Source organism: Chenopodium album, chromosome 10 (assembly GCF_948465745.1).
Source record: "Chenopodium album chromosome 10, dcCheAlbu1.1, whole genome shotgun sequence".
NCBI lineage: Eukaryota > Viridiplantae > Streptophyta > Magnoliopsida > Caryophyllales > Amaranthaceae > Chenopodium > Chenopodium album.
In genome coordinates, this window is record NC_137843.1 from 59,445,946 (window position 1) to 59,466,362 (window position 20,417).

The window sequence follows — 20,417 nt, forward strand, 5'->3', positions numbered from 1 at the left end:
ATACGTAATAGAAACAATTAGCTACAATGTTTGGTAGTAGGGAGGAGATGGGGTTTTTGCGACTTATTTCATCTGAGCCTAATTAAACCTTACGAACGACCCTCTTTATATAATTTGTCGTAGAGTAAACATGATAGCTATCAAATATTTTACGAGATCTTGAAGATAATATCTTATATTTTTTTATATTATCTCCTTATTTACATATATCAGACACCTAATAATTAACAAAATTTCGGTGTCAACACCCCTCACAAGAAGAATCCCTAAAGCAAGCGTCAAAAGAAAGGATGCATGCCATTAGTGAGGTATAAAGTAAATTAAAGACGAATATTTCCATAGTGTGGCATTCATACTATCACTTATAAGATGGCTAACATTAATAATCCATGTAGATAGTTTGTTGCTTTGTTTGCTTCTCTATAAACGGGCTTAATTTGTCTCAAATTATTATGGAGACTGATCCGAGTTTGTTCAGATGTTGACAATAATGTGTTCTATTTGCTACCAAATTCAACAAACCAGCTAGGTTTCTATGATTCTATCCCAAGTATTTGATCAACTAAACAGAAACTTGTTAACACCTTACATCTATCTACATTCATGATCGTTCATTATTATACTTGGAACACAGAATACTCGAGAAGTTGGCAAAGGACCAAAATGAAACACGTACGTAATAATTAAATAAAAGCAGCATGATTTGCCAATGATATATCAACATACTTGTTGTATATAATATGTTGGTTTTTTCTCTTCGTCTAGCTTCTATCTGATTTGACTAATCTTTGTTTGTAATCTTTTTACGAATCTAGAGTCGCTCTTCTTATAAAGTTGAAGACAATCATATACTATACGTATAACTCATCATATAGTTAAAGCATATATTATAATTTAATTTGCATAACTTTAAAGGTTCTCTTAGAAAACAAAAGGCTGCTGAAGTGTTGATTATGACAATCACAAAAAGATTGTTTTCTTCACAACTTATTTTAGCATATGCCTCAGCTCAAATGGGAATTTCCATGCAATCAAAATTCAATTAGCATAAATATTATGGATGTTTAGAAAAAAGTAGTTCAATAAGGGCATATAGGACTTGATTATGATATTTAGCTAGCTAGTTAGTGTTATTTTCCTCATTAAGGCTCTTCTCTGAACCTCGATAGCTAATAAATTCAATAAAAGTTAATAGGTTCAAATAATAAGCTAAGTTAATATAATAAGTGTTAAAAAGTTCAAATTAAATAAGATTAGGGTTGATCGATGAGTTAAAATGTGATAAGATAAATGTTAATAAGTTTATATAAGATAAGTTCAAAATTAATAAGATAAGTAAAATTCAGGTGTTGAGAACACTACCTTATTAACCTATTAGTGTTTTTAGATTTTATTATTGAATATGTTGGTCTTGACTTGATCTTGAATACGGCTAGTCTCATCCAATTTAATTTATGGGCACCAAGGAAGTTAATTATTTAATAAGCATGTTAATGTTACAAGTCACCACGACCCTTAATTAAGAATACAAAAACACCACAAATCACCCCTGAACAAATATAAGTCACCATATATGTGATCGATCAACAAGTTACGTAGCCATCAACAATGTAATAAGTCATTCGTTTGTTCAATCGAAAAAATGGTCTTTGATCAGCTGAACAAAAGGTTATTAATAAAGGAATATAAATTTAAAAAATCTAAACTTATTTCTCGAAATTTGATAACATGATTATAGCCTTTAAAAAATTACCATGACACTTCATGACATGATATATTATATCGATCAATGCAATTATTGTTTATAATCCCTTAAATTCTTTGCATAATTGTGGTGAGATAAACACAACTACTACGTTAATTTTTGCCGTTATTTGATTAATCTTGACATTAATTTTTCAAGTTAAGAGTGCCTCACTGCATGCCAAGATATCAAATTCAAACGTTAATTACGTCCAAGCTACGAAATTCATTCATGAAAAGACAATATAATCAATAAAATTTTACAACAAAATTCAGCTCAAATAAAACAAATTAATCAAATTCGTCATTGGGCTGGACCAGTAAACTGATTTGGCATTTCAACCTTATATGAGCCGTAAACATTTGGTACAGTTCAACATAAAGCCCATAAAAGTCACACTTCCAACAAATTAAATACAAGTAAATAAATAAAAGTTGACAAATCATTTCAAGCCAAATTCCAAAAGAGAAACCGTATTTTCATTTGTTTTCACTCATTTTATTTTACTTGTATGGTCTAATATATCGGTGTTGATTATGACGATACCTAGCTAGCTAGATTATGTCACATGTCAAATTAAGTTTTAATAAGAACCTTATTTCAATTCATATTTACATGAGAGTAAAGGAAGATATGAAATTTGATGCTATGCAAAAGTAATTGAAGGGACAATTCTTGAAATAGCATGGATTTAGGTGGACGGTTGGAGAGATATGCACGTAAAGTATTTTGGTACATATATGTCAACCAAATTTGTTTCGAAATGTTGATATCATCTTTTCAGAACTCGATACTGTATCAATAAAGATAGTAAGCGCTTTAATAATATCTATTGCGTTTTCTATTGAGATTCAACTAACTATACAACCACGTAGTTTTTCCAATGTGATTTATCAATTGATTGTGTATACATTGCTTTGTTTGTTTGATTCATTTTGTAGTTTTCTACAATTAAGTATTGAAACTAATTTCCAAAATTGTGTACTCCCATGGCAAGAAATTAAAGAAAGAGGACAATTTAAAATACTATTGACTACAATTATGTAGCTAAAAAAGCATGCAATAAAGTATAAACCTACCACATTGGGCTGTAGCATGCAGTAACCTAAAGATTGGTTGTACTTCACGTTACAGACATGAGTCGTAACCACTTGGTGCGGATGGTGCAATGCAACATGCAAATCCCATTTCTAATTACTCGCACGTTGAAAAAGTTGTCAAATCACTAGTTATGGAGAAAATCATTAGCTAATAATTACACCTTTGAAATCCGAACCATGTCATTCCCCAAAAATTGTACGAGTATATAAAATTTTAGGAAAATAATAAGCAAAAAAGCACTCCCTCCGTCTCAAAACTTTTACTCTTTTGGCCTAAATTTAGTTTCAAAATGACCGATTCATTTGCATTAAAATACCCATTAATTTACAACAATATTTGTGAAAATTTAGCTTTTCCATATTAAATTTTGTTTTTTCATGTATTTTTAATACTTTATCTCTCTAATTTTTTACAAATTTCATGTAAATTTATCTTTCCAATATGTTTTTATTTCTTTTTATTTAAGTTTCTTAATAACCGTGAAATCAACCCAAAATGGTCGAAGTTTTGGGGACGGCGGGAGTAGTAATATTTCGTATTTGATAAAATCAAGCATTTATAACATTGATTTACGCGTGAATTTGTCATGAATTCACAAATAATTTTCATTTTAGGAAGTATAATAATGTCTTAAACATAGCCCTAAAGGCATGTAAAACATTATCCAAAATTTTATGTCTCTTGATTATTGTATTTATATAAAATTAATAAATAATATTGTATTGAAATTTAAAATTGACAAATAAAAATTGAGATTTAAAGTAGAATCTAAAGCAGAATCATAATTGATTGGATTGAGTAGACATATTATGAGGAATAGAAGATGTATTAATTTGTTTCACACATCAAAGAAAAATCTTAATCTTATGTCATATCAATAAGAAAAGGAGAAATGATGGTTCATTAAGTGTAAGTTTGTTATCATATAAAGTTTTTTGATTAAGACAATTCTTCAAGTGATATATATCAACGTGATACTTTCATAAAATGAACAACAAAGAAGTTACTGGGTAAGAAGATTGATGTCTATTATTGCATAAAAAAAAATTAAAAAAAAAAATGATGTATATTAGCATGTGAAAGTCTAAATTTAGCACCAATCGTTAGAATATTTCATCATTCGTGTTGTATAAAGAGACACGTGACCCATAATACAACACAATATGTTGTCGCATATTTGTTGAAACGTGTTAAAGTTATTTTGTACATTCAACAATATACTTCAATTGGTTACATTGATGGTGCTGATATTTTATTTGTGCCGTCATATGTATAGTTGATAGATTGTACCTTGATTTATCGATTCATCGTATTTTTGTGTCACGAAATTCATGACGCTAGTCCATACTAAGTCACATGTCAACAAATTTCCCCACTAACTTGTGTGAAAATGTTCATATTGAGAATTTGAATTTAGACATTGCCAAGTAGAGCCATTTTATTCATCAATATTATCTAAGGATATTTTTCGTCAAAAATAAATAAATATTATCTAAGGATATTACATGTGTTGAGCCTTGTGCAGTTGTGCTATGATATTCAGTAAATGTGTTGGGTTGGTCCAAAAGACATAGCTCATACTCTTGGGCTTGAGCCTTGTGCAGTTGTGCTATGATATTTAGTAAATGTGTTGGGTTGGTCCAAAAGGGCCTATTCAAAACCCATATTATTTCTTAAATTTGTATTTATTTTTAACAAAAAGAAAAAGAAAAAATAAAACGTTGAAAAATGTACTAGACACTGATACTTTTGGATTGGACTGTCCAACTCAAAGTGGATTCATGGCTTCTACCCCAATTTATAAAGCAACATGCTTACGTAAAATGATTAAGTACAGATAATAAGGATAATTAAAATTGACTAGCAAGACGTAATTAGATTGTTAATGTATGCTTAGGTACACGTAATCATAGCATATACTATAGTACATTTTTTTATTATTATACATTTTTGATAAGGTTCAAATGATCAAATCATGTGTTATACAAGGATAATATTTTTCCCTCATCTGCCAACTATTAACCAATTCAATACTTGTAATCTTGACAACGATGATAATAATATTAATATGACACAAGTTATATCATACAACATGCATATTGTTTTGTCAATCTACAGTATTTTTTATTATGCACCTAGATACACATATGCCCGATTGAGACATGCACCATGGTGTAAGAGGAGACTGGTGCGCTGATGGATCAAACTGTGACCAATTAACCTACTCCGTCTGTAAATACTGGGCTCGGCTCCAGGGATGCACTTTTGTCGTTCGTATTATTATATTGATAAAGAAAATACTAATAATAAAGCTGAGCTTGCTCTTGGACTGGTGGTTTAGCCCAATAATCAAGCACTCAAGCCCAACTCACTGAGCTAACCACATCTTAACTATAAATATGAACTGATGGTGGTACATTAGTACCTTAACGCCCTCAATGACTCAAGTACAAAGTACAAGAAGTGGTAATTTCCCTTAGATTTATGCATATCTTGTCGAACATGCATGTCGTGCGCACGATTCGACACACCCACACATCAGTGTACTGTGTGTGTGTGTAGCACAAATCAAATGTTACATCATGATGCGATTGCAAAACACAACTATCAATGGGTATAAAAGGATCAGAATTGGTTTGCAGTTTGCATAAGTAGCAACATGAACAATTTGACACAAGACTTAAAGCTAGGCTCTACGTTTGTTTGAAGATCTTGTTCATACTATTATGCAAAGTATATCTTTCACTACAACCTGGAGGAAAGACACCTTCCTTCTAAGTACGAAGTAATAAAATAGCTTCAAGATCCTTCTCTTATCCTCACCTCTCTTCATAATCCTCTAACTCTTTGTACACAATGTACAAACCGAAAATTATTTATATACTTAATTAACAAGATCAACTCATATATTAGTAGCACATATTATTAAGCCTCTGTCTCAATACTTGGCAGTGTTAAGAGAATTCATTGGCTCTGTTGGTGAGTGATGAAGTTTAATCCGATTTAACAACGTGTTTAATCACTTGCTCTTCATCATTTGACTGACCGAAACATATTGCAAGAATATTTCTAGACTTCGACATTTTCCTTTTCATTGCTTTTAGGAGGTTCAACAGAAGCTTCCAAGTCATTATTCCCTTCAGCATTGACAAACTTTAGGTACTGTTCAATGTCTTTAGTGTCTGAGCTACCATGTCTCAAGTGCGGAAACCACCTCTTACGCGATGCCTTAACTGGCCTGTCACTGATGGCAATAGCAATGTCATTAGGGAACAGGTTCCGGAACACAAAGGCATGGAGGAGAGTAGACACAAGTAAGGATGTGACTACAAGTGTAGATATCGCGGTTAGGATCAAGGCCAAGGTCCGTGTCACCCAATTTGTTACTTCATTAGAGTACTTCAAGGTAGCAATTGCTGCTCCGGTCATAGGGAATGTGTAAGCCCACCACGCCAATGAGAATGTAAATCCACGGAAGAAATTGATCCGAACAGCCTGTTCAACCATAAAAGGGACAGAAAATGTTTAGGTACTAGTCACCAAAAACAGAACAAAATTAGCATAAATTAAACTTTACATTTTGATGACAGGACTAATAGATAAACTTACCAATGAGAAGTATAGGAAGAGGGCAATAAAGTAAGCAATTCGCGATCCATAATCAAAAGAGCCTTGAATCTTAGCCCAAGCCATGGATGCAACACTAGGTGCTGCAACAAAGAGGAAAAATACAGGGTGGAGCTCCTTAGGAAGTGTCTTATTAGTAGGAAGACGTTGGTAGAGAGTCACGAACAAGACGGTGTAGTGAGCCATGCCAACCGCGAAGAAGAAGATAGGTCCTTCCTTAAGACCCATAGATGCACCCAACAATGCACCAACAAAGTTGCCAACAACAGATAAATGGTTCACAGGGTTAGCCACTTTGGAGAGCCTTCGTTGCCCCCCGGACATCCACTGACCGTAGATCTTAAGCTCGAGGCACAAAAATGGGAACATTAGCACATACCATAGTGATTGATGAAGGTCTTTAGTCACCGATGCAGGGCAACCAAGGGCTAGGAAAAGGAGCGATATGAATGGAGCAAAGAAGAAATTCACCCTGATTGGATGGTAGTACTCACGACGAACAGCCTCGAAGTAGAAGATCAACTTCAATCCATAGATAATAGCAACAATTACTACCAATGCAATGGAGATTGTCCAGAGTATCAAGTTTACCAAAGGGCTAACTTTGAGGAAACTTGTTGAGGACGAATTCGCAATGGTTTTCCACAGTATGGCTTGGCTACTCACACCAAGACATATACCAAATGACGCAATAGGAAATCGAAGAAGAAATGGCCACGTCTTGTCATCCGGGAGCATCAACTCCTCTGATGGCTGCCAAAAAAAAAAAAAAAAAAAAAAAAAAAATCAAATCAGTCATAACTTATAACCTCAATACATCCTCTAACATGGTATCAGAGCCATTAAAATAAAATAAATAAAAAAAAAAAAAAAAAACTCACCCGAAGAGTATCCAACTCGGGTCCTTCTAATGCATCAAAATACCGATCCACAGGCATAGCCTCGCCGTCTGCATGATCACGAGGCTTACGTTCCTGCTGAGGCTCAACCGGTTTCCCTCTAAGTTGCGACAACGACCTCTCAAGTTTCCCTGACCATGTCTTAAAAGAATCAAACCTCACATCCTTAAGACGTTCGACATGAGGATTCCTTGGCATGGGGCCGGAATACTGAGAAGCACTCGCACTTGACCTCGCACCCTCAGCATAAGTTGCCGCTCTAGGCATTGGTTGCGAATAAAATTTGGCCTCAGTATTTGGTTCAGGAAGAGTTGTATAAGTCTCAGAGGAAGGCGAACCATGTGGAACAACTTTGGATGAAACTTCTTGAGGTTGATCATTAAAATAAACCTTCTTTGGTGTTTGTGAACGACTTCCTACTGGTGTTGCTGGCATACTAATTGAAACAGAATGAATTCTGTCTGAAACATTTTCTGCTTCATTCATTTTTTGCCCAATTATTACTTCACTTTCCTGTTTTTTTATCAGAACATATAATAAATTAATTAATACAATTACATCTTATATAAGTATATTATTAGTACAAGATTAATATTAAAACTTACTCTGACAATATTTTGTTGATCTGTTGTAATCTTGTCAATGCCTTCAATAGTATCAAATCCTTGAATTTCCTTAGATGATATAACAGTAAACAAAGTTGGAATCTCAATTTCTTCTGATTTCGGGTTCGATCCCGGGTGCTCGCCGGCCTTCTCCATGACCAAATCTTACTGCAAATTAAGGATTTCTTTTATTTAATCAACAATATTCACTAGAATATCCCATAAAAAAATAATTAAACAAACTAATCAAAAAATGGAATATGAACTAGTATTGAAAAGTACATTTGTACCTGTACCTAATTTTAATTAAAACTCAACCAAAAACTTGTAAACAAAATATGAATCACTTGCTTAAAACCCAGTTGCTTAATTTGATTAGCTACTTATAAATATTAATTAAGATAGATGCATCTAGAAAAGTTTACACAATTACACCTACTGTTTACTTTTAAACAAATTTGTAGCAGTTGATTTTGACTTGGCTGCTTTGCTTTTTTTTTTTTTTTTTTTGGTTGGAATTATCATTTGATAAACATTAATACTCATAATCCGTTCATATTGTCTGCTAATATGGAATCTAAATAAGTAAAGGTAAAGGTAAAGTAGCACGGCTAAATCTGGACCTAACATTATTTTAGACTGCACCAATGTCCAATAACTAAGCCGCGAAAAAAAGGTAAAAATATTACAGTATACGGGAATAAATTCATTAATTGAAAGTCATACGACCACACATCAAATATGGTACACCTGCGTGTTGCGTAAGTACTGAAAAAACATGTTATTGCATAAACATTAGATGTGGTTCAAAATAAGTCTTACCTGAAACCTGGAAAATCTGAATTGTTGTTCAAATCTAAGTGATGATTTTCTACTTGAACCAAAATTTCTGCCGCGATCTTAGCCTTAATGTTTTTGTAAAAATAAGATATATTTTATCATTTTCTTTTGGGAAAATGAATAAATTTGAGAAAATGTAAAGAGTAGTAAACAAAGCCAAGCTGTATTCTTGGTTTTGTTGGTAGAGCATGTGCCTTAGATTGAGAGGAGTGAGTAATATATATAGCCTACAATTTGTGGGAAATTATATTTTTTCGACGAAGTTACGTCAAAGGTACTATATTTTTTTATGTATATAAATATAGTTTTATTTTGTTTTATATGACCGTGACGTGTATTTATTTATTAATTTTGAAATTATGTGTTTTTATTCAATTATTTATCTAATTTTGAAGTGGCAAATCAGGTAAAGGAAATGGTGACAATATATTTGCAAAGGTTATAATCTGGGATTTTTTGTTAGGTCAGCAAAATTGTTAATTGTATAAATAAATTATTACATACTCCATTGATAATTGATTGGTATATTTCTATTAGTGAATACTATTGGGATACTAGCCTCCTTGTTAATGGGAAACTAAAGTAGAACAGTTTCTTAGAAAATAAGGGTATAATGATCTTTTATGTGTGAAAATAAGTGATATGTTGATCATTTTGATGGTAATAAATAATAGAAAATTGATGAATATAGCCTTACATTCCACGAGTTTATATCTCATCAAAACTAAATGCATAGTAGAAAACAATTTTTTTTGTTAATCAACTTAATTGTAGTTTCTCAGTCACTTTTTACCATCCTACTTGACATGTAAGACAAAAAAAAAAGGGGACATAAAAAATCAAAATTAAACATTAAATAACATTATAAAGAGGGATTTAGTTGGGCCATTTGAGTGAAAGGTGAGGGTAAAGTTGAAACAAATTAATAAGTTATTGACTAAAAAGGTGAAAAAGAAAAGGGGTCACTCATTCAACGAATATTTCTAACTGACTTGTTCTACTATCTACGAAGTTTGTGCTATGGAATGAAAGCAAGTCTTGCTCAGCTTGTGTTTAGCAAATGAGCATAACACTCATCAATAGACAGATATATACTCCTTTAATCCTTTTTATTACTTGTATATATTTTTAAATTGTTATATTTTCTCTATATTTTTAAATTGTCATATAAAATACATTTGCAAACTTGTACATTTTTTACTTAATTGAATTTATATCACGAAATACAATGGAGAGGGTAAAATGTATTGACAAACCATTATGTTTAATTTAATTAAAATTACAATAATGTTGTATAAATACTTGTTTATAATCATAAAAGTATATACTATCTCCGTTAACGGTTATTTGCAATATTTACCCAAAATGGATGCTAACTATTATTTGCAACAATTTTTTTTCCTTTTTTGGTAACTTTTTGGCTGTCAAAATGACCTTTATGCCCTTATTAAAAACTGATTAACACCTAACTTACTTTCTTATTCTAATTAATTATCTCTATTATATTCACATCTAAACTAATGACTCCCACCAAAATTAAAGATCTAACACCCTATTTTCATCAATTCATCAGATCTGCTCATCTCCTCACCTACCCTCATCAATACAGCTTCAACCACTTCCATTAATATGGGTGTTGAAGCCTTTAAATCTGGGAAACGTTCCAGATTTCTACACTCTCTCTCTTCTCTTCTTCTAATCTAGTTTACCTCACTCTCTCTCTCCTCTTTCTCCAAATTCTAATTTCACTTGTTCTAGCACCTTCTCTGACTTTAGATCTGCTTTACCTTTGAAAATTTATCAAAAATGAGTCCCCCAAACGAGAAGAAACCAAATGAGGATGTTATTGCGACCTACAAATGTCAGCATCGTACTGGAAAAATGAATGGTTCAAACACAAATCTACATGCATGGAGAGGAAACGAAAGTTTGGTGGTGGTGCAAAGCTTGCTCCTTTAATTTCAGATGAGGAAGGTGAGGGCTACAATCTTGCAGATCTGGGCAACAACACTCAGGGTACCACTGAAAAAGGTATTGTTGTTCAAGTTGTCAACAACGATGATGTTGAGTCCCCTTTTGCGGTTGACAAATCTGAGTCCCTTGAAAAGGAGGATGGAGGGAAGAAGTTGGTCCCTGAGAAGGCCGACGGTGCTGTTTCCGGCAAGAAAAGGGGTAGATCTAGCGCGTTTAGGGACGACGATGTTGATGTTGGGGGGGAGTACAACCCTTCCAAATATGGGTTGAACTAATGCCGTAGCGTAACACATTTCTGACCCTCTCTTGTTTAAATTTATTGCTTGATATTGGCCTGAGTTCTGAATCTGTTTGTTGATTGTGATTCATGGCCTTTTTAGCTTATATTCTTCCTGTTTTTATTGAATGCTCCATGTTTTTGATAATTGGTGGCCTATTGTTGGTAATTTGTGGGATATGTGTGGTAATTCCTGCTAATTATTGATAAATTCAGAATGTGGGGAATTTTTGGGCTGCTATTGTGAATTACTGGGCCGCTACTGTTGTGAATTTGTTAGGTATTTATGAAAAGCTATGCATATTGATTCCTCAAATTTATGATTAAATTGTTGCTAATTAATGATAAGCTTTAGTTATTTATGATAAGATTTGGTTGTTGTTACTAATTTATGATAAGGTTTGGCTATTTATCATTAACTCTGTCCCCTGTTGCTAATGTAACATCATCGTTGGCTGCCATCCCAAATTTTTGATAAACTTTGTAACCTATTGGCTATTTATGATTCTCTTTAGCTATTTTTGATAACCTATGGCTATTTATGATATACTTGGGGCATATGATTTCCTGTTATGTGTGGCTTCTGTTGAAAATACGCAGATAGTGGTTGTGTAATTGTGTACTGTGGTTGAGGTATTTGATGTGTTTGATTTCTGATATTCATGGCCTGATATTGTGCATATGTTCTTTTGTGGGATGTTACTCTTCTGTGGCCTATTGTTCTTACTTCTTGGGTTGATTCTGTGCATTATTGGCATACAATAGCTTTGGGATTTGTGATATGATGAATGATGATGATGACATAGTAGCATACTGTGATTGTTGTTACATGTTTATGCAGTTCAGTTCCTGTATGTATGAGTCCCTTAATGTGTGTTCTCAATGACTATAGTAAGAGAGAACACACCACTATTGCCTAAATGTATGAGTCCCTTATGTTTTGCTCTAAATGACTATTTTTAGAGAGAACAAACCACTGCTGCCTAAATGTTTGAGTCCCTTCATGAGTCCCTTTATGTGTGAGTCTACTATTCTGTGATAAATCCAAATGATGAAGGGACTCAGTTGACACTTAAAATTGTAAAGTTGGAATTGCTCCAACAACTTCAAATGCAAGTTGTTGTTGAGGAAACCACTTATGCAATTCATGTCATAAACCAACACCCTCTGATGGATTTAAATGTGTGTGTATGTGTCTCACAGACATAATGTAAGCATTAGTTGCACATAAAACAAACCAACTTCATATCATTAACTTGTTCAAAAGTTTTTACATATTCAAAAGAAGATTGTTCAAACTGCCTTATAACATATGCCCTAAATTTTAACAAAAAACACATAACTAGTTACTTTTAAAATGTGGTAAAACCAAAAACAATAAATACTACCTAGTATTTCACCACTTGCTTCCATAGTCTTCATTGGTTATATGTGGCAGTCTGTCAACTTCACTTTGTGTCTCACATGTATTTAATCTGCATCAACTTGCATCCCTTCATCTTCTTCATTTCCTTCCCCTGTAATTGGTATGAATAAAGTGTTGAGGTGTTCAACAGCTTGTTGAACCACAACCCTCTCCACATCTAGTTGTTCTGGTAGCAAGCCTAGTCTTTCAAGCCTTTTCTTCCCTTTGTGTGGTGGGGTGAAATTGTTGCCACCTAGATGCTTCAGTATTTCTTCCATGCAACATTGTAGTGTTATCCAACTGTACTTGTTTAGTACAAGATTAAAAAAGTCATAAGTCTCTTTGACTTTGTCAATGAGTTCCCCCAAGTTCTCAGGGAATGATTGGTACTGTATAGACTGTATTGCATTGAATAATCCAAAATCTAGCACATTCAAGTCTGGTAACTGTGCTGGTTGGTAAATGAACTAAATGTTGAACCGTTCTGACTGACATGCATGTATGAATTCCTTACCCTAGCATTATGTCACTGAATCCAAATGTCCTTGGACAAATGAGGTGGCCATTTACTTTTGATTGCTGGAATCACATTCTTGAGAAGCATTTCCCTAATTGCATCCTTGTTTATATTCTGTGTTGCCTTAATTTCCACAGCTCCAACTTTTCTATTCTTGATCTTTTTTTCTTTGCAGTAGTCTCATAAACAAATGGAAAAATTCCATACTTTCCATCATGTAGCACATTTCCTTGTATGTCAAAAATTGGCTTGCCAATCACTGCCATGAACATGCCTTTTGCCTTGAATCTTCTAGACTGTTGGCACCTATATGGATTAGGTTCATTTGGAAGCAAGTAGAACTTCCTTGTCTCTGGATTCAGGTAGAACCATTTTTCATCAAGGTGTACATATTGTTGCAAATCCTCAAACTTTGGCTTGCTGTTCTGTTCAGTAGGCAGCAGATGACTTAACATCCATTTTAGTCTTGCCACCTTGTGGTTGGATGTGAGGGCTGGGTGATTTGTGCTTGTATGTGTTGAGCCTCCCCTTTTTCTTTAGCTTGTGAATGGTCACATGTGATATGTTAAGAGAAGCCCCATAGCTTCTCTATGTTGTCCTTTTGTACAAAGGAACTGACTGTAGAAACTCATCTGTATACTCTGTTGGTTTGGGTCCAGTTTTTCCAAGCTTCTTGCTTCTGACATCTATCACATTCCCCTCTGCCATTTGCCTCTTGATGTCTTTGAATAATCTCTATATTGATGACCTGTGAACATTGAATTTCCTTGCTTATTGTGACTGAAAGCCTCTTGGCAGATCCTGACCATCCATGTTGTGTAGAATAGCATCAACAATCTCTCTTTTTTGCATGACAGTAAGTTGTTTCCTACTTTTGGGTTGTGGCATTGCTTCATCATTACCCATAGTCTGACTTTGGCTCAGTTTCTCCCATGGAGCTTGAATCACTTTCCTCCATTGTTGCTTCTTCATTTAGCAACTGATCTATGCTAAAAAATTCATCATTGACATAATCTGACATTTTAATGTGTCAATTTCTCTTGCTTGCAGATTTCAGTAATGGTGATGAAGTTGGGACTACTGTATTTTTTGTTTGAAGTACTCAAACTGAACCAGAGTTAGACTTGAAGAATATTATTGCTGCTTCTAACCTAGCACTAATTAATAGTAGGAGGGTAATTAATTCCGTTTGTAATGAAGTTTAGGAAGAAAATTAGTGCTGACTTTTTTTTTTTTTTTTTGAGTTTTAATTAGTGCTGACTTTTGTAAGGAAAACATTCTGTAATTTGGTTAGGGTAGAACTTTTGGTTTGTATGAATATTACGGACTGCAAATTCTGTTTGGCAGGTTTAAATACCCTTCTTTGAATGAAAAATTCAATTGGAGAGAACAAATTTGGATGCAAAAAGTGTAAAATTTTAAAAGTGGCTGAAATTTAAGGAGGGAAATCAAAACCCCACAAAAATTTCTGATTCTCTCTCCTCTTTTTAAAAAATGGATCCCCCTATTCCCTCTATTTTTATGACTTAATCACATGCCCTTCCACCCAATTATTCTCACTTAAACAATCCTTAAAAGTTTTGCCTAGGAGTCCGTGCTACCCCCTTTTGTTGCAAATAACTGTTAACGGAGGTAGTATTTCTTTGTTGAAAGGATTATAAGGTTTTTTTTTTTAACTAAAAAAATTGCTCTCATATAATTAATTCACTAAAGAGATGACACAAGCAACCATGAATATACTGATGTACATCCTTAGGGATATACTCATATACGTAAATAAAAAAAATAAAAAAAATAAAAAAAGATATATAGAATTGAAAATTGTTAGTTGAGACGAACACTACAAGAGGGAGGTGAATTGTATGTGAGTTCCTAGTGGCTACTTTTGCGGAATATAAAAATAGAATGTAAATAAACTTGCAATGCACACAATGTTTTACGAGGAGACCTTCCAGGTCCCAACTGGAAATATAACCTCGACCCTCTAAGGGATTTCCAAAACCAAATCAATCCACTGTAATAGGGAAAACATACAAGTTACAACCTATTATACTCAGATCTTTGCTCACAAGTTCCAGACTGAACTTACTACACAATAGGACCCTATCCTACCCAACCTAAGTCCCTGACTTAGATTCTCTCGTACTCCCTGAGCACTCTAACTCTCGGCTTCAACCTTGAAGCCTACAACACTCTATGCAAAGATAAAACACACACACACCCAAGAACCCAACCAATACAAATTATTAACTCCTAGTATATGAAAGGTAAGCTACGCATGAAACCCGAAACTAATATGACAAGGTAAAGTCTTGGCAAACTTAAACAATAAAGCACACTTCGAATTCTTCACGCTTAAACTCACAGAACATTATGAAATGAGGCTTCTACAATTTATACAAGACTTGCTCGTATAGAAAGTAGGGTTTTCAAAAGATAAATGTTATTTTACCAAAATTTTAAAACACAGTTTTACGTAAATCTTTTAGAAGAAAATCTTATCTTTAGAAAACTTATCAAAGATAAATCATCAAAAGAATAATATCTTTTCATAATCTGTTTTTAAGGAATAAATCGTTTTAGAAAATCTTTTCCCAAAAACTTATCTTTTAAACTTCCCTAATTTAAGCTTGTCAAGTTCTTTTGTCACGTTTCTAATAAGTCTCACGCATAATCTTAACAAATATATTTACAGCAAATCTATAAGATAAAAACTTAACAAAATTAAATTGCCTTTGTCAATATATTGTATTCTAGGATACTTGGGCTTCACGCAGTCCAGAACTAAGTTCCTGCTGTCACTTCATTTCCAGTTCTCAACTTGAACTTCACAGACCATGTTCTTGTGAAACTTGCTGTCTTCAACGCAGGACAAATTGAACTTCTCAACTTGTTGTCTTCACGTTCCTGTTAGGGAGCTCAGTTAGTTCCTGTGAGGGAACTCTTCTCCTATCTTCTTTAACTTTCCTCGAGATCTCTAAGTCTTTATGGCTAGGTTACTCTTCCACTTCCGAAGTCAACTTCACATGTTCTAATCACAACATTTAGAGAACTCTTATTAGTTAAAGTTTGCTAATTTGTATTCATCATCATCAAAACCTTTAAGCTTTAACAAAAATACAGAGTACAAATTTAAACAAATCTCGATTACAATGATATAAGCATCATTCTATCATGCTAATAAAACGTATTAGAGCATACATTCATTTAACTTTACAAATTTAAAAAGCAATGCAACTAGAATGAAGATGATCGAGGTGACGAGATGAGATGATAATAGTAGGTTTTAATGTTTTATGGTCGACAAATTAGGTATGCCATTAATATGACGTGCAAAATGCAAACTTTTTATTTTGATTTTTGGGAGACAAGAGTTTAAAGTGCAAACTTTATTTTCATGAGAATTGCACATAAAGTGCAAACTAGAAAAAAAAAAAAAACAAAACAAAACAAAAAATTACTCGTACCGTAATATTACTTTGTTGACTAATACCATTTAAACAAGATTATCTCCTAAAGTCATTGGGCATAATGTATATGCATTTCCTCTAAAGTTGATAAACTTTACTACTATGAAATTTGGTAACGAGGTCATCAAGGAAATTTAATACTCCGTACCTTATTTTTTTTTACTTTCCAAATATTAGGTAATCGTATCTAATCTAAATTAACATGTTAAATCTTCTTAGTACATGTATTGATTTATGTTTATATTAGGTCAAGATAAGATTAATTAGCAACTTCTAAAATTAAAATATAAAACAAAATTAAATCTTGGTTCCTTTTGTTCGTTGAAATATACGAGTAATTAATTGTACTCCATATGATTATTACTCGTATAATATTACTTGTCGTAATTTGACAGGGAAAACTAATATCAAACAAACTAATTAATTATAGATTAAGTTAAGTACAGCAAAGAAAGCGGCTAGACATAAAGAAAATAGTTGCATAAACATTAGAAAAGTATAATTTTATAATTATAATTATTAGTTTAGTCATCAAGCCGGCATATGAATGGTTGCTTGTATGCTGTACCTATATATAGATTTAGACGCGAAAAATAGACATTGAATATAAAACAAGCATCTTTTATACCATAATACGGAGTATCCAACCTTAGTTCATCAAAATAAATTAATAACCTCAATTATTTTTATTGATTGATGATTAAACAAAGTTTTACTAGTTTTCCTATTGAAATCATTCTCGTATACTCTTCCTAATCCTACTAATACGTAATCTTATTTATTGCAGTATTTGGAAAAGATGCACTAAGGGATAAACGGGATCAAATGAATTAACCCACTTTTTTTTAGAACCGCACAAAAGTGCCTTATATTGATAAATGAATTAACCCACTTTACTTTGGTGTCAAATGCTTAAAATATACTTCGTAGAATAGATTTATCTTTCTTGTATGTAATCAAACTTGACCATACTTACATAGTTACATTATGGTTAAATGAGGTTTTACACTTTTATTGTGGCGTTATTGTTCTACAAATTGTCTCCGTAGAATAGAAAACAATTTCCTTTTTATTTTTTATTTTTAAAAACCACAAATAATATTGAGCTAACAGTACAATAGTAATAAATTATTAAAAAAATTATCTTTACAATATGATTCATTCTAAATCTGTCACTGTTTGAAAGTATATATATGAAATTGAATCTAACTAGATATCACAAATATTTGTTTTTTGTCTATATAAATATCATAAATTCGTAATAAATGATCAAAGGGGAACTCAAATGTGGCAATAGAAATACAGATAGGAGGAAGTATGTTGCTGTTAGTCTAATACAAATTGCATACCGATCACATAAATTAAGGAGAATTATTGTCAAAGGATTAACACCAACTATATATAGCAGAATTGGTAATCATCAAATTAAAGAACTCCATATATGATTACCAATACATGATTAATTAGATCCTTATCGTCTAACTAACAACTTGTTAGACAGCTGTGGCAAAATGCTTGTAATTACATATACAACACATAAATTAAAGATTATTATAAAATTAGTAGACTACAATTGAAAAGAAAATGAAGCTATCATCAGAAAGATAATATAACACATTTAAATCAAGGTCATTATTAATGGCGTAATGTTCAAATAACTAGTCCGTAAGATGATAAGGAAGTCAATAATTTTGTTACAACAAAATTGAAATAAACAGTCAAATTAGATGTACTGGTTTAGAGTGACAAAAATAGTAGGTCCGGGGATTACAGCTAATTCCAAAAATAATTCAACAGGGATTTGACACGGACACCCAGCTGTTTTTAGTGTACAGCGTGTAATATGTAGTTTGCCAAGACTGTTAATTACATAGTACTTTTTTGGTGTTCCACCCGATTCACCCTTTGGAATAATTCGGATTTGGGGATTAGTTTTTGGTGGTTAGATTTCAGTCCTCTCTCAATTGTTGTTGTGGGGGATCGAACACAGGTCCTCTTTATCAAGTGTAGTCCCAATTACGAAGTAGTACTTTAAGAATACTACGATTTTTTTAAAAAAAAATTATTATCATTTTTTAAAAGTAAGAAGAGATAAATATTAGGAAGTCCTCCTCAAGAGGGGAATTTCTAATGTGAAATAGTACTACATAAATGACTTTTAAACTTCACCCCCGCTTTGGTTATTTGTACAAGTATAATTACGGATCAAGTATTAGGGATAGAAATGGACATGCATGCACTAGGCCTTCGCAGCACGAAAATGGCTTGGTCTGGCATGAGCCTGTCACAAGCCCTCTACAGCATAAGAGGTACAATGGTGAGCCTTGGATTGTACATGAACATCATTTTTAAGTTTATACAACTACACATACATCGAGACAACATGTGGGCATGGCACTTCATTGAGCCTAATAAAAATATACTTCCTCCAGTCCATTGCATCATATATGAGAGTAATACCGTAATTTATTTTGATTCCTAGTAAAAACATTATTTTAATCTTTAATATCTCTAATTAATAGATAAAATTATAATAAGTAAGTAAAGTTATAATTCATAAGAAGTTAATTGTTCTTTTAAAATAATACTCATACTTGTATATCTAGACAAATTTAATATTTTTGTATGTGACTGGCCACACGGTGTGTCCAACCACAATTTTTATTATTTTTTTTTTAAAAAAATACCACAACTCTTCTCTCTCTCTTTTTTTCTTATCTTCTTCTCCAAGCCAAACCACACATCACCAATAACTATATCTCTACTCCACCCATTTTCTCTCTCCTCTTTTCATAGCTTCTTCTTCAAGCCAAATTACACATCACCAACAACCATATCTCTACTCCACCCATTTCCTCTCTCCTCTTTACCAAATTGCTGCAATTAAAGCCCGAAATTGTAGAAATTGAGTGTTAAATTGCTATGAAAAATTGTGATAATTATCCTTAAGATCATCAACAACATTTGAAGTAGTGTAATCAATGAGAACCAAAGAAATGTGAGCTCATTTTCTTCGTGGGATCTTAGATCGAACGTTCTACGTCAAAAATTGTAGGGTGTTACTAGTTTGGTCAGGGGTACTTGTAGGGTGTTACTGGTTTGGTAAGGGGTTACATGTAAGGTGTTACTGGTTTGGTGAGGGTGTTACTGGTTTGGTCATGGGTTACTTGTAGGGTGTTACTGGTTTTGGTCAAGGGTTACTTGTAGGGTGTTATTGGTTTTGGTCAAGGGTTACTTGTAGGGTGTTACTGGTTTGATTAGGGGTTACTTGTAGGGTGTTATTGGTTTTGGTCAGGGGTTACTTGTAGGGTGTTACTGGTTTGGTTAGGGGTTACTTATAGGGTGTTACTAGTTTTGCTCAAGGGTTACTTGTAGGGTGTTACTGGTTTGGTTAGGGATTACTTGTAGGGTGTTACTAGTTTTGTTCAAGGGTTACTTGTAGGGTGTTACTAATTTGGTGTGGGGCTTACAAACAACCCTTGAATAAGTAACAAGTAACCCTTGAATAAGTAATTCATACAAGTAACTCATATAAGTAACCCATGAATAAGTAACTCCAAGTTACCCTTAAATAAGTAACTTATACAAGTAACCCTTGAATTAACCCATACAAGTAACTCCTGAAAAAAAATAATACAAGTAACCCCTGAAAAAAAATACAAGTAAATCTTGAAAAAAAAATTACAAGTAACCCCTGAAAAAAAAAAATACAAGTAACTCTTGAAAAAAAAATACAAGTAACCCCTGAAAAAAAAATATAAGTAACCCCTGAAAAAAAAAAGTACAAGTAACCCCTGAAAAAAAAAATACAAGTAACCCCTGAAAAAAAAATACAAGTAACCCCTGAAAAAAAAAATATAAGTAACCCCTGAAAAAAAAAATACAAGTAACCCCTGAATAAGTAATTCATACAAGTAACCCTTGAAAAAAAAATTACAAGTCCTGGAAAAAAAAATAC

At 32.9% G+C, this 20,417-nt stretch overlaps 1 protein-coding gene across 1 annotated transcript; it reads right to left on the reverse strand.

Moving 5' to 3' along the window:
* Positions 1–5,452: 5,452 nt before the first annotated feature.
* Positions 5,453–9,023, reverse strand: LOC145562732 (S-type anion channel SLAH2-like). Its single transcript, XM_081623106.1, has 5 exons — positions 8,799–9,023; positions 7,977–8,144; positions 7,354–7,884; positions 6,455–7,225; positions 5,453–6,340 (listed from the first exon to the last, which is right to left on the reverse strand). Exons 2-5 carry the CDS (start codon positions 8,130–8,132, stop codon positions 5,915–5,917), a joined length of 1,884 nt encoding a protein of 627 aa, XP_081479232.1. The 5' UTR covers positions 8,133–8,144; positions 8,799–9,023; the 3' UTR covers positions 5,453–5,914.
* Between the last annotated feature and the right edge of the window lie 11,394 nt (positions 9,024–20,417).

Excerpts from the sequence above, each read along its gene's own strand:
- LOC145562732 (XM_081623106.1), bottom strand. The coding sequence starts at position 8,132 with ATGGAGAAGGCCGGCGAGCACCCGGGATCGAACCCGAAATCAGAAGAA. Across the intron at positions 7,885-7,976 it reads ATCAACAAAATATTGTCAGA|GAAAGTGAAGTAATAATTGG; the intron begins GTAAGTTTTAAT and ends ATAAAAAAACAG. Across the intron at positions 6,341-6,454 it reads TCTTCCTATACTTCTCATTG|GCTGTTCGGATCAATTTCTT; the intron begins GTAAGTTTATCT and ends ATGGTTGAACAG.